At 35.9% G+C, this 15,974-nt stretch overlaps 1 protein-coding gene across 1 annotated transcript in view; it reads left to right on the top strand.

The window, feature by feature from the left end:
- The first annotated feature begins 205 nt into the window (after positions 1–205).
- The window catches only part of LOC150079949 (RNA polymerase-associated protein CTR9 homolog), a 243,782-nt gene continuing 228,013 nt past the window's right edge, over positions 206–15,974 (top strand). The window contains exons 1-2 of the mRNA XM_090383623.1: positions 206–370; positions 10,729–10,827. Coding sequence (XP_090239749.1) covers positions 329–370; positions 10,729–10,827 — 141 coding nt within the window. The 5' untranslated portion in view covers positions 206–328. The remainder of the gene's footprint in view (positions 371–10,728; positions 10,828–15,974) is intronic.

Genomic DNA, 15,974 nt, shown 5'->3' with positions numbered 1-15,974 from the left:
TGGCTGATGCTGCATAAGCTTGCTTTCTTGCATCAAATGCCTCTACTAATGCTAATGCTAATAAGACTTGTAGGCATACGTATTTTATTATAATCATTATTGTTCTTTTGAAGCCGCTGGTTTAATTATAGCTTTACCAGCGAATTACACAAGAATGTCTAATCTTGTACATGGAATCATGGACTAAATATTTTCTATATGTATGGAATAAACGTATGGTGTCGCCACCAAGCGGATTAATTTAATTTCCAACTTGGCTGTTTATGTTACATTCGTCTGTGTTTTGGTAGATACCTAGAGTAGTTTACTCTGTGGCTAGATATGAAGGATGGCTGCTTCTATTGAAATTCCTCTCAGGGATACAGATGAGGTGAGAATTATTATGTTTATATGCTATTCCCGAGTGAAATAAAAAAAAACAAAAAAAAATTCTCCAATGATAAATGAATGTGTTAATCGCATTATCAAGAAAATCTGGATTCTCCAAATGACGGCCTTGTTATTCACTGATCTAATCAAATGAAATCTTTCCATTTGCATCGTACACATAACCCATCATTTTTACGAAATACGTGATTTTCGTTTGACTAATTCACGATTAATGACAAAATTTTTAGTACTTTCGTATATCGTTAAAAGGGGGCACTACTGTTAAGGGGGCACGAGCGGTTGGATCGATTATTATATTATTAGCCATAAGGTGCAAGGAAGCCTAAGGCCTATGCTGCATCAGCCAAAAAAAAAAAAAAAAAAAAAAATTCCAGAGAGAGAGAGAAGGAAGGAAGGAAGAAAGGAAGGAAGTAGAAAGGAATCACCTAGAAAGAGAAGGATGATATCCAGCTCAGGACCCTGGGTGTGCCAAGCCCATACTCACCAGATGTGAGCCCCTGGGGTTATTTTTACTATTATAATTGTTGTTATTATTGTATATATATATATATATATTTTTTTTTTTCCTGGACTATGAAACAGCGTGTAGTTGTCATGGTTAAGTGTTATACACTACTGATGAATATTAACTATGAATTTTTGAAATTGAAATAAGCTGATCATTCCGAATCAGTGTCCTTAGATGATCGCGAAATAAGTGAAGTATATCAAACTCAATTCAGCTATATAGCACATCGGGCAAGTGACAGTTACAGATGTCCATATGTGTTCATTGGTGACTATTCATTGAATGAAGATGCATTGCAGTGGAGAACCTACCGTATCACTAGGTTTGCCACCACTGGCTTTGGGAAGAGACTCCCCTTTTGGCATGGTTGTTAAACAGGAAGTATATGCTATGTACAGTTACACTAGGAATGCTATATATATGGCCATTTTATGTTGAAAATATAACAGATATTGATGAGCTTATTATTATTATTAGCCATATGGTGCAAGGAAGCCTGAGGTTTATGCTGCACCAGCCAAAAAAAATTTTTCCCAAGTTACCCCGAGAGAGAGAGAAGTTGAAAGCAGCAACCCCCAAGGCAGAATGCGCTGATCCCACAGGAACTAGTAGTTGTTGGTGACTCTATTGTCAGGGAAACGGGGAACATGCTTTGTAAAAAGGATAGGTGGAACAGGACCAGGGTATGTCTGCCAGGGGCAAAGGCTGATGAAGTTGTAGAGCGGATGTCATCTTTTAAGGGCACAAAAGGTGATATAGTTGTACGCGTTGGCACTAATCATATTAAGAGTAGGAGACCGGCAGAATTACTTAACAAGTACAGGTCATTGTTGAAAAAAAGCTGTGAATTAGGGTTGAATTTGAAAGTGTCTGCAATTCTGCCCAGACATGATAGGAGGGAGTATGTTATGAGAGCCTTATTGACCAATTCGGCCCTGGAAAGATTGTGCAAGGCTCAAGGGGTAGAATTTTTTTCAACCTGGTCTGTACTTGTTAACAGGAAAGACTGCTTCTACAGGGATGGGATACACTTAAATAGAAAGGGTGCAAGAATATTTGCTGATGCTATCGAGGCAGTGTTAGGTTGGTCGGAAAACTGCTAGCTTGGGGGGGGGGGATACAAGGACTAATAGATTAACAGTAGCCACTGGCAGAGGTGAAAGTGATTCTTGCACTGCTTCTATTGGAATGAGCAGCAGCCTGGAAAACAAGATACAGGATATTGCAGACTGCTGGGAGTCATTGCAGTACAAGTAAACACATGGGTTGTGTTAATGGTAGCTAAGAATAGGAACAGGTACATGTATACTTGCGTGTACACCAATGCTAGGAGTTTGGTAAATAAATTTGATGAATTTGAGGTATTGCTCAAAACATCAAAGGCAGATATTGTTGGGATATCAGAGAAGTGGTGTCACACAGATATAAGGGATGCAGAACTGGAATTTAGGGAGTACAATGTGTATAGGACGGAAGGAGGGGTTATGCTATTAGTTAAGAAACACATAAAATCCAAGGAAGTGAAGCCAGTCGACATCGCTGGACAGTGCAGTGTCGAATCAGTTTGGTGACATAAGCATTGGGAGATCGAAATTGAGAGTAGGAGTGTGCTATAGGACTAATGACTCTGATGAATATAATAAGAAACTGTACAGGGAAATAGAGTAGGCCAGTAAATCAGAGAGTCTTATAATGGGGGATTTTAATTTCCCAGATATTAGACTGGAATTTGTGGGTTGGTCACTCAAACACTAGCAAGGCATTTGTGGATTTATTGGATGATTGTTTTCTACATCCGCAAGTTCGGGAGGCAACTAGAGGGAGTAATACTCTTGATCTGATTATCAGTAGTGATTCTTCATGCATTAAGAATTTGCAGATAAAGGAAACTCTAGGTGGTGGTGATCATATTGTGCTGAATTGGAATTTACTCAAAGAGGTAAATACCATCATCAGGGGTAAAGGGAAGTGTTTTTGCTTTCGTAAAGGCGACTACGATGGTCTGAGACAGTATTTAAATTCTATACAGTGGGACCAACTGATGATCTTACCAACAGCCAGTTCAAAATGGGAGGCATTCAAAGAACTTATCTTGGAAGCTACTAGGCTTTACATACCAACTAAGAAATATTGTTCAAGGTTTAGGCCTAAATGGATGTCAGATGAACTAATGAGACATGTGGCAGAGAAGCAAAATGCATGGGATACATATAAATTAACATATGACACAGAAGCCTATGATAGATATAAGCTGGTCTGTAACCAAGTTACAAAGGAGGTGAGGCAGGCGAAGGCAGATTACGAGAAATCTTTGGCAAAGAATGCAAAGTAAAACAGCAAAGAGTTCTTTTCTTATGTAAACTCTAGAAGGAAGGGGATGAATCAGATTGGTCCACTTGATATCGATGGTTCAACTGTTGATGATTCTGCTCAGGTAGCTAACAAACTAAATGAATATTTTGCATCGACATTCACACATGAGGAGTTAGTCAGCGAGGGGAATGCAAGAGGTGTATTGAACTGTGGCAGGAAGCTAGATAATCTTGTAATAACTGAGAGTAAAGTGGAGGAGAAATTGTTGAAAATAAACACAAGAAAGGCACCTGGGGTGGATGGGATCTATCCAGTTATATTAAAGGAGGCAGCAAAGGAAGTAAGCAAACCCTTAGCCATAATTATGAGAGCTACCTTGGACTCAGGGGAGGTACCCATAGACTGGAGATGTGCAAATGTGACCCCAATTCACAAAGGAGGATCAAAGGCTGACAGAAGTAATTATAGACCTGTGAGTTTAACTTCTGTTCCAAGAAAAGTAATGGAGGCACTGGTGAAAGAAGCACTGCAGGATCATCTAGACAAGACTTCAGTTATAGCTCGGACACAGCATGGTTTTGTTAAGGGAAAGTCTTGCCTGACCAGTTTGATTGGATACTATGATGCAGTCACAAAAGAACTGGATGCAGGGACTAACTTTGATATTATATATTTGGATCTTAGAAAGGCTTTTGATACTGTTGCACATGGAAGACTACTGCACAAATTTGAGCAGTGTGGCATTGGAGGCAAATTGCTACTATGGATAAAGGGATGGTTGAGGGGGAGAAGACAGAGAGTGGTAATCAATGGACACTGCTCAACGTGGACTAATGTTATTAGTGGAATCCCTCAGGGTTCAGCATGCATTAACTCTAGGTGGCAGTATTGGGTCCATTATTGTTTTCTGTATTTATAAATGATATTGATGATGGTATATCAAGCTTAATGTCCAAGTTTGCAGACGATACGAAGGTTGGCAGGGTTGTCAAGGACACTACTGACACTATGCTGCTGCAACAGGATCTGGAAAGGTTGAGCAGATGGGCTGAGAGGCGGCAAATGAAGTTTAACATTGACAAATGTAAAGTACTACATATGGGAAACAGCAACCCCAGAGCAACGTATCAACTCTGGTACTACACTGAGAGTGGTAGAGAATGAAAAGGACCTGGGGGTAATTGTGGAGGCAGATATGGAGTTCTCTGAGCAGTGCAGACGGGCTGCAAGAGTAGCTCATGGTGTCTTGTCAATGATATTCAGGAATTTTTCTAGCAGGGATAAGGAGGTGATTATTCCCTTGTATAAGGCAATGGTCAGGCCACACCTTCAGTACTGTATACAGATCTGTAGGTCTCATTTCAAGAAGGATGTAGAGCTGCTGGAACGAGTACAGAGAAGGGCAACAAGATTAGTGAATGGAACAAAGGGTTGCTCTTACGAAGAAAGGCTTAAGTTTTGCAAATTACAGTGTCTGGGGACTAGGCACGGCGAGGTGATCTGATAGAGGTGTATAAAGCCTTGAATGGTTTGAGCATGCTCAATGCTGATGGGATTCTTCCTCTTGCTCAGAATAATCACCTGAGAGGGCATAAATTCAAATTGAGGAAAGACAGATGTGCGGAAATTTGCCTTTAGCCAGCGGGTAGGTGGTTGGTTAAACAGACTTCCATCCCTTGTTGTGGAAGTTGATAGCCTAAATAAAATTAAGGCTCAGCTGGACAGGTATTTCGAATGAACGGAGGGATGAAATGAGTGTTTTTTTTTTTTTTTTTTTTCTGATGATGCATAAGCTTACTTTCTTTTATCATATGCCTCTACTAATTCTAATGCTAATAAGGCAGTTTCTGATTTAGAAAATAGATCCATAAATGGAACATCTAAAGCAGGAGTGGCTTACTTAATTTGTGATGTGATCTACTTTTTTCCTTCAAATTGTGCCGGGATCTACCATCTGAAAAATTACTTTGCACAACGTGCACAAATTGAGGGATGACTGTATATTTCAAATTCATCGTGATTGACCGAAATTAAATCCGTGATCGACTGGTAGATCACGATCGACTCGTTGGCCACCCCTGATCTAAAGGATTTATCTACCTTCTTTTTAATCTGTATCAAAAGCGAATAATTGGCAAGTTTTAACATACATATAAAATAACTCCTGAAATTCTTTAGTTCTAGTGTTTTATTTTCCATTGGTTGCTTTTGCGTACTTCCATATGAGGTGTTTTTTTTTCTCCTCAGTTGAAAACAGTAATTCAGTGTTATTACTTTAATCCCAGGCCATTCCTGCCTCTAAATGGAATTGCACATTAGTGTTTTTTAGAGTGATTTTCTTATAAAAAAAATATATTTTTTTTTATGAATTGATTTTAGGCTTTTTGATTAATTATGATTTATATAATTTATTCCATTTTTAATCATTTAAAATTTTTTGTTTTGTATTTATTTTATCACTCATTTGTTACTCCACTTCATCAGTTTTTTATTTGGCAAATGCATATGATGTGACATGCAGTTTTTGGAAGAGTATACATGATGGATACAATGAGCTGAATTACAGAATGTCAGCATTAGATAGATGTTGCTTTTATTCATTCATCTTCCCACTCTGATGGAAACAGAATGAATTATGGTTGTTTGATGAGGAGTGTTTGTACACTGTAGTTAATTAGATACCACACAAACAGCTAAACAACTCATTATCCATACAAAAAAAAAAAAAAATAAAAGAAATAAAAAAAAAAGTGCCACCTAACCAAAGCTTAATTTGGTGGAATTTCATGCAGAAGACTGGAGGAAGAGTTCCACTGCTAATGAAGTGATTAAAAAATAAAAATAAAGAAAAAAAACATTGAAATATTTGGTAATGTTTTATTGAGATAAAGTGATAAAGAAAGGAAGCATACATCATATATTAAAATCTACGGTCAGAAATATAATAAATCAAAAAATATGTGAAAAATGAATATTGACGAAGCAAAAAAAACATCTGGATTTCTCTCATCTATTTGTGCTTCTATAGGGTGGTTATTAAAGCTAAAATCCAAAGTTTATTTTTTTTTATATTCCTTTCATGGTACATAAATTTTGCCTAGCAACTAGGTTCTGAATGAGAATCTAAGTTCATTAGAACTTAGATTCTCATTTAGAAATGCTAGATAATTAGTATGAAAGTCCGTATTGGAATCTTTGAAGATCATGTGAATATAATTTTTACCTGGAAAATTGGAGGTATTTTTCCAGTTGATCTATTACAGTAGTCAAGTCACTGGCAGTTGTCCAAATGAATGTTGATTAATAGGTTTCAGCCTTCACTAATTGAATAAAGCTCTGTTTCACTTTGATGTCAAAGCAGTGAAAACTAGTAATTTCTTATTAAATGCACTGTGATGTTTGGCTTGCATTGTTCATCAGTGTAGATATATATCCTTGTCTCCCAGCTAGAACTGGTTCCTATAAAAGTTTCCAGGCTGTGAAACAAATGTTTCAAAAAATTGGTAATATTCTACTGCACTATTACCAGTAAATGAGATTAACTTGTGTTTGCCTGCTGTTGGCTCTTGCCTAAGAGTAGGAAGCATTACTTTTACACTACATTATTTACACTGTTCATCTTGATGAATAATTTTAACACCTAATTCAGGACACTACACTTTGTACCCTGATATGCTGAAGCATATCAAGGTACAAATTTCCTGTCCTTTGCAATTTATGTAAAGCAGAACATATTTATGATTTCCACAAAATCACACTGAATCACTAATATAATAAAAAATACAGTGACATCAAGACAATAAAAATTCACAGTCACATCAAGACAATAAAAATTCACATTCACGTAAAGATAATACACAGTAATACATAGAAAAGAAATTCAACATCATATGATAGGGACACAATAAGTGAGGAGGGAAACAATGGGTTCAGCAATAAGTGAGTATCAGGAACATTGGACTGTCCCTGATACTCAGTTATTGCTGATCAATAATGAGTTGCACAACAATAGGTTACCATTGACTTAAACATAAGCCTGTTAAGAATATTTTTGTGATGAACAGTTGGTCTTAGTGAGCCCATTGTCAGTTATATAGTTAATTCATTGTTCATTAATAGTGCACTTCAGAAATGTACTTATTATCTTCAATACAACTGGAAGTATGATCTGACTTTTGACTCGGCATTGGTCATGCTCCAGTTTAGTGCAGTTGCTTGGGAACTGTTAGGTGTCCAACTTTATTTATGAAAAAAAAAGTTTATTTTTTTTGCTGCTGCTTACAGTACACCGATATATCATCTTTTCTTAATATATTTTCAGTACTTATTATATGTAACTTTTTAAATAAACAATTTAAATTTTTAAAAAATGCTGTGACTTTTACACATTATTTTTAAAAAGTAAAAATATTATCTCTGCTGTGAATTTGAGATGAATGACTTAATAGCATGATTACAAGTTTATTTTTATACAATATCCAAGTTTGAAACAGAAAAAAAAAATTATTACAAACAAAGGTCAAGAATTTAATTATTGCTTTCCACATGTGCCCCATCAGTGTCCCTGCAAATTTCAGATAGCTCAGCCACATTGTGCAAAACATTTGCAAGCATTTCAGGGGTAATTTGTACCGTCTCCTGAATGCATTTTCTAAGATCAGATAAATCCTGAAACTTCTTGCAATAAACATTTGATTTTATGAAACCCCAAGCAAAAAAATCCAAGGGAGTTAAATCGCGAGAATGTGTCACTCAAGGTCTAGGATTCAAGAAACTGCTGAAGCATATCAAGGTACAAAGTTCCTGTAACTGTTGCTTTTGCAAAAAAAGTAAGGTCCATAAGTTTTTGACTGCCATCCTAAGCCACACCTTTACTTTACGGGAGTCTCTTTGCCATTCTGTGAACTCAGATTGTTTTTGGGAATCCCAGATATGACAATTGTGGTGATTGATTTTACCACAAGTGTGAAAAGTCGCCTCATCACTGAACAAGATGTGGTCCATTAAGTTGTTATTTTGAATTTGATCGACAAGTTCTGCACACTTTGCTGCTTGATATGGAAAATCTTCTTCATCAGGTCATGCAACACTTGGATGTGGTAGGGCTTTTTCATTAGTGTCGAACGCAAAATTCTGTGAACTTATGTTTGGGTATGTTTGGTCTTCAAGATCCACCCCCCAACTAATAATTTTGGGTCCTCTACGAGCATTTCTCGAATTGATTCAATGCTTTCATGTGCTGTCCTTGGGCATCCACATCTCTCCTCATCATGTGCAGAGCCAGTTCTTTTAAACGTATTCACCAGTACATGAATCACATTGTTTGTAGGACCGGAACTATGAAATTTCCTTAAATCTTTCCCTAATTTCACAAAACTTCATTCCTTTGATGCGGGATATAACAACAAAAATTAGTTCTTGAACATTCATCATGGATTATAGGTCTGAAAAGAAAACATTAAAAAATTAATAAAAATTATAATAACATCTCTAACACATTAGAAATACTCATGTTTTATGTAAAAAACAATAAATATACTTGTTGTAATGAAATTTATTTGAAAATTACACTGTTTCACCAAAATATTGAGCATGCTCAAACCATTCAAGGTGTGTATAAAGCCTTGAATGATTTGAGCATGCTCAATGCTGATGGAATTCTTCCTCTTGCTGAGAATAATCATTTGAGAGGGCATAAATTCAAATTGAGGAAAGACAGATGTAGGATAGATGTGCGGAAGTTTGCCTTTAGTCAGCGGGTGGTTGGTTGGTGGAACAGACTTCTATCCTTTGTTGTGGAAGTTGATAGTTTAAATAAATTTAAGGCTGAGCTGGAACGAACGGAGGGGTGAAATGAGAGTGTGTTTTTTTTTGGCTGATGCTGCATAAGCTTGCTTTCTTGCATCATATGCCTCTACTAATGCTAATGCTAATAATCTGGATTAGTGAAGCAAAAAGATAGCCCTAAAAGACAAAAAAACTTGAAACACAAATAAATGGTAAATTTAATGATATAAGTAGTGCTGATGAAAATAAATAAAAAAATATCACTGTAGAGCTTTTATTTTAAAACTATAAAAAAGACAATACATTTATTCATTGATACATTTATCAGGTGGCGTTGGCGTGCGATGCCAATACCACTTGATTGTTGCTGTGAATACCACTTAAAAAAAGCCAAAAGAAGTGTTGTTTCTTCAAGCAACACTTTTGGCTTTTTTAATGTCTGTCTATTTGATATGCTGTTTTTATCACATCGACTTTTAAAGCAAATATCTTTATAGATTCTTTTTGGTTTTTAATATCTGACACAGCCTGTTGGCCAATACCAAATTTTTCAGCAATTTTTTTCCAGGAACACCATTTTCAAGTTATATCACTTTAAGCTTTTTAATAATAGTTAAAGTAATTGTTTCTTTTTATTACAATTTTTAATTCTTTAGAACCCATAATTATATAAAATATGTTAACTTATATGTATTATATGTATATGTATATACATATATATATACAGTACATATAAAGAAGTATGCAAATGAAGCAATATAAGCAATAACATCCATCCGACTCAGAGTCAACAACGATACTGAAAATTAGCATTAGTAGAGGCATTTGATGCAAGAAAGCAAGCTTATGCAGCATCAGCCAAAAAAAAAAAAAAAAATCCACTTCACTATAAAAAACTTCACCCCTCTGTTCGTTCGAAATACCTGTCCAGCTGAGAATAAAATGAACAACACACAAAACAATGTAATCTATGTTTGTCTCTTTGTGTAAGCAATCAGTACTGCATGCTGATTTTGTCACTTGAGAATGGGAATTGCCTAGAGCTTTGGTTTTACTAGCTAAATGTGAACAGCCAAACAAAAAATAAAGCTGATAATTCATAGTATATTGAAATAAAAACAGAAATACTGTGTAACCAGTTAGAGAATATTCGTGAGCGAAAGGTACACAGGAAGAATTGATTTCACTTATGAATTTAAAAAATAACAGAAAAAATTAAAGGGGCTTCTATCAGTTGCCATACTAGCAATGGAAAGTTAATAAATATTCAGAACTTTCATTACTGCTTTTTTTTTTTTTTTTTAGATTCATATTCTTACTGATTCGATTATTGCTATCCACTGTTTAAAGTATTCATAAGCTTTAATGGATTGTTTATGCCTATCCATTTAAATAGTTGCACATATAAAGATTTGTTGGGAATTTTTTTTAGCAATTTGTTGCACATATTTGTTGGGAATTTTTTTTAGTAACATTTACTTTTAATACATTTTTTTTCATTCACTATTTTTTTTTTTATACAGAATTCATTGCCATTTTTGCTTTTAAATCGATTGTAAGAGTATTTCAAAATGAAAGAAGCAAGGCGAAATGAAGGATGGAAAATGTATAATTTATACGAAATATAAGAGGATTTCTTAAAATCAACTTATATGTATATGTACTGCATACATAAATATACTGACTGTTAATCGTATTTGAGTTTAAATACAAATGTATTATATTTCCAGGTAATTGAATTATATCTTAACCAACTTCCAGAGGGTGATGAAGTACTGGGAATTCTTCGTCAGGAGCAGGCTCCACTTCACACATGGATTGCCCTTGCGGTGAGCGAATTTATTTATTATAATTATATATATAAAAGTAGATCATAGATTGTGGCATTCTGCCTGTAAGATTAGTTATTAGAGCGTTGTAAGAAATATTTCACTCACATTTTATTAATTAATTTTTTTTAAATTTAAGACTTTTTTTAAAGATATTTAAAAATTTATCATTTTTGCACTAATTATTTATTTATTATATAGACTGCTCTGTATAATAAAGAAATTCCTCACTTTTATTATAATTTTCACCCAATGATACCTGTAGTATTCATAATAATGCAGCTATAATTTACTATACCTGATACAGTAATGAATAGTTGACCTACAAAACCTGTGTAGCTGGCAAGTAGCAGTCATAATCTTGATTTATAGAACTATAATTAAAAATTAATCTTGAGAACAGTAGTGCCCTACACTTCATTAGAAAGCTATCTAATGCTGTCTGAGGATATTGTGGCTGGGTGGTGGGGGCTTATTTGCAAATTCACCAGGTTAGTGACAGTACAGCAGTATTCAGTAATTACAAAGGATGTATCAGAGAGGTTTAAAACAAGCAGGCATTCTTATATCATAATGTCAGAAGTATTGTTGATAAAGTAGATGAATGGAGATATTGATTAGGTCTACAGATTGATATGATAAGGTTAACTGAGATGGTGTCACTCAGTTCTGTGGAAAGAATTTTGTTTTGGAATGTACAGTGTGGATAGGCAGGTACAGCATGGATGGAGGGGGGGAAAGGCTTTTTATCAAAAGCTGCTCTGAAAGACAGTAATATCATACCTTGATTCAGAGCAATTTCAGAAGAGAATCAAGTATGTATGGAGTGAGATAGTCAGTGGCAAAGGAAAGTTGAGAGTGATTGGGTGTGCTACAGACTGCATGATAGCAATTAGTATGATAAGAGCTTATTTTCAGCTTGAATTTTGGAAGCAATTCAAGCTGAATATGGGCTCTTATGGGAAATTAACTTACCATTCATTGACCTGGGAATGGTAGCTTGACCTGTAAATAAGTTTTTTCAATCAACTTGGTGGTTGTTATGTCTCAATATGTCAGGTAAAGTGCAAGGACAGAAACTGATAAGTCAGTTTCCTTGAACTTGCCATCACAGTGACCCAGGTAATATTACAGACATGGTACAGGAATTACTGGCAGAAAATTATCATAGTGTCCTAAAGTGGATCATGATAAATTAGATGTTGGTACTTGAGAGTAAAGTCAAGAGTTTTAATTTTAAGAAAGGGAATTACCAGGGACTATCTTAGACTTTCTAAATTGGGATTAAATATATGAGGGAAAAGTACAGTTGAATTATGGGGGGAATATCATTGAAGCCATGAGTGTGGTCATTCCATTAAGGAGGTGGTGCACAAGCCAGATGCCAAGGGATTTGGTGAGCTGGATAGAACAGAATAAGGCAGTGTGGTATAATTACAGAATAATCTGGTGTCTTAGTTTCACACGATAATTATAAATTGTAAATTGTTTTGTAATAGCCAAAAAGGAGAATTAAGTAAGTGAAGTCTGACTATGAGAATTCATTAGCCATGTGAGCCACAAATGGAAACAGAGTTTTATCCATACATGAATACAAAAAAAAAAAAAAAAACACATAAAACCTTTGCTCATTGGAAACTATATGATCATAGATACTAAATTTGCCAGATTATAAAATGCCTTGATCATAGGATGCACCCAGAAAAAAAAAAAAAAAATTGCATATATTTGAAATACAAATTCACAAATAAAGATATTATTATTTTAGTTGCAGAAGGACTGAAATGTCATTTAGTTGCTTGTTTCCGTATTCTTTGGTATTAATTTAACATCTTTAATTTGAAGACGACAGTGTATGAAAACCTCTTCCGCCTTATACTCATTTTGCCTGGGCTACAAATTTATAACAAATTAAAACTGCCATGCTTCATGAAATGCACAGATATGAGCTAGTAAAAAGATGCTTTTCTCTTCCCATTTGTGATGCATAGAAGGTCATGGATAAAGTCAGTTAAATAATTACCAACACTGGTAATTTGGACTGATTGTGTTACTTATTGTTGCACATATTGATCTCAGTAGGAAGGGACAGGGCACAGCAAGGGTAGTATTCAGTGTTTCATATATGTAAAGTAAGGCTGAACTACATGGTTATTCCCTGTAATCCTTTCTAGAAGGAACTAGGGTTTTATTTATTTATTGGTTTTTTGCAGAAATAAAGGACAAGTTATAGTGAGATATAAGATCGCATTTGATATGCCATTCCTGATAAGTAATTTTTTTTGTGTGTTTTTGTATGGGCAGTTCCTAGAACAAAAGTTCATCTCCGCCTCATTGCTCTGTTCAGTTTTTACAGACTGTCAAGGTAAGACCAGTGTGTGTCATGTAAAAAAAAAAAAAAAAAAAAAAATCTCACATAGGAATATCCCATGCTGGATGAAGATAGATGAAAGGGAAGGCGAGAGAGAGTGTGCGTGTGTGTGTGGGGGGGGGGTTCATCCCACACTGGGGTTTTTCATCCTGCATGGGAGAAAGTGGCAGGAAAGAAAAACTGTTTGTGAGCTTATGTGTGTGTGTTCTATCGTGTGATGTTGTTTTGGCCACCTGGAAGCAGTGATCACTTGGACGACTGCCTCCAGGTACTTGTCCCTAGCAGCAAGGCCTCCCCTACTATCTACACGCCCTCCTCCCTGGGAAACTCGTTCCCCAGGGAGGAAAGAAAAACTTGTATAAGTAAGATGAAGAGAGGGAAGGAGAAAAGAGGAGAAGGCTTCCACGGCCCAGGGAAGCCCCAATCCAGGATGGATTGCTAGAACAACACAAACACAAAAAAATAAAAAATAAAAACCATATACAGTCAGTCTTTGTATAACACGTGTTTACATTACACGAATTCGATCATACACGATTTATAAATAGGGGAACGATATCTTATATAACACGACCGAATTCGCTTATGCACGATTCGCCTTTGTGTTTACAAGAAATGGCAGTCGAACATGGAATCACCCCAACTGATTGCAACATGATAGGAATGAAGAGAAGATTCTGAAAATATTTTTTTTTTTATATCAGTGAAGGGGAAACACATTTCACCATAATAACATAAAAACCCACACTATCCAGCTATCAGTATTATCGCAAATGCAATTAGATTGAGTTTACTACCCATTTATAACAGATTCCACTAGCAGAAACGCAACTGGAAATTGTTTTTATTGTTTTATGGTAGTAACCCCAAGAAATGTGCTTTAGTAAAATGTGAGCTAGTGAGGTGTTAATAGTGTCTCTCTGCCTTTACTTTATTGTATTTATTGTTGTTGTTTATTGTTTGTTGTTTGTTGTTTATTCAGTTGCTACACACGTGCAGCTTTGTTTATGTGTATCAAGCGTGCCTCCTCATTTTGTAATTGTGCTTTATTCCCTAAAAATGAGTAAAATACTTAAAAGATGTGAAAAGGGAGTGTCCTGGTGATGACACTACAGATTCAGAGAGAAAAAGAAAAGCAATATCAATAGACAGAGGCGAACTGGGTCAAAAATTCTTACCCGGGAAAATTTGTAGCTGCTGCATACTAGCGTTTATGGCCAAAATCACACCGGCCTCCGGCCCACCTGGGTTTCCCCTGTAAAGCTTATGGCCAGTCCGCCTCTGTCGATAGAGAAAAAAATATGAAATTGTGAAACACTTTGAGCGAAATGAAAGACCATGTGATATTGCACGTGCTACAGGCCTAAATGAGGCAATGCCGAAAATTACAAAGAATGCAGAGAAAATAAAAACAACTTTCATAGCAGGAACAACTCAAAGTGTAACAAAATCCATTAGATCAAGACACAAAGAATTGGAAGAGATGGAACGTCTGTTTGGATAGAAGATCAAAGAACAAGTTTGCTTATGATAGAAGCAAAAGCATTAGCAATATTTTATTATGTACTAGTAGTAATAAAATACATAAGTATTTTATTACGATTATTTATTGTGTTTGGTAATGTTTAGGTAACAAATGTGTGTTCAATCTTGGGTGGTTGGCACCTAACCCTATTTTTCCCATAGGGTCTGTTATTTATATTGCACGAGGGTTTCTAGAAACCCAACTGTCATGCTATATGAGGACTGACTGTAGGGTGAGACAAGGAGGAGCTGGCTTGATCTGGGGAGCTTCAGCCCAGGGCAGAATTTGAAAAAAATAAAAATAAAATAAATAAATAAAATAAAATAAAAAAAAAAAATAAATAAATAAATAAATAAAAAGAAAAAGTTAAATCCTGCAACCTGGTCAAGGAAAGGAAGAGAGCGTCAGCCAGGATGTCAGCAGACAGAATGATAGAGAGAGAGAAAAAAAAGTTTTACATCCTCCATGGAACAGATAGAGAAAGACTAGCAGGCTAGTGCTATGGCTACTCCAGGTCAGGGAACCTCCCCACACCCAGAGCAGATCATGAGAAGCAGAGGAGAAAGAGAGAGAGAAAAAAAAATTTCTTCCTGTGCCGAGACAAAAGAAGTAATGAGTCAGCGTTAAGCCAAGTGGCCATTAGTTTACCGATTTGCAGAAGCTGCTAGGATGATTCTCCTATGTTGAATACCTCTGCTGCAAAGTGCTGTAGCACACCTAAGTTCTTTTGCGATTGTTTTTTTTTTTTTTTTGTAGTTATTGGCGCATCGGCTTCTGTGGCCATAATGCACCTCCCAAGATTTTTGCAGTACTTTGATCCAAGCCTGAGGCGGGATTCAAACCCGTGCCCTTTGAGTTGCCAGGCAGACACTTTACCCACCCGGCTAGCCCGGTCGGCTTTGCGATTGTACCAGGAGTTCTATTTGATCGGGAGAAAATCCCGAAATTGCTGACTGGAGTTGTTGTCTATGGTCCTTTTAGCATTAGTAGGGATGACCTGCGAGACTTCTTTTCTTCTTTTCCTTGGTCGGATTACTGTTTCAAAACTTCTGATGTCAAAGTTTGATCAGATTGTGTCAGTGAAATTATTCTTGCAGGAATGAAATCCTTTATCCCACACTCCACTTTAAAATCTCGTACTTTATCTAAACCTTGGTTTTCCAATAAATGTGCTAAGGCTGTTCAAGAGAAGAATGTTGCATATCGTAATTGGCTTGTTTCTAATTCTTCAGTTTCATTTTCTGCCTACAC

Source organism: Mastigoproctus giganteus, chromosome 10 (assembly GCF_048544385.1).
Source record: "Mastigoproctus giganteus isolate SK-2022 chromosome 10, ASM4854438v1, whole genome shotgun sequence".
In the NCBI taxonomy this organism is placed as follows: Eukaryota; Metazoa; Arthropoda; class Arachnida; order Uropygi; family Thelyphonidae; genus Mastigoproctus; species Mastigoproctus giganteus.
This window is presented reverse-complemented; position numbering and strand designations above follow the sequence as displayed.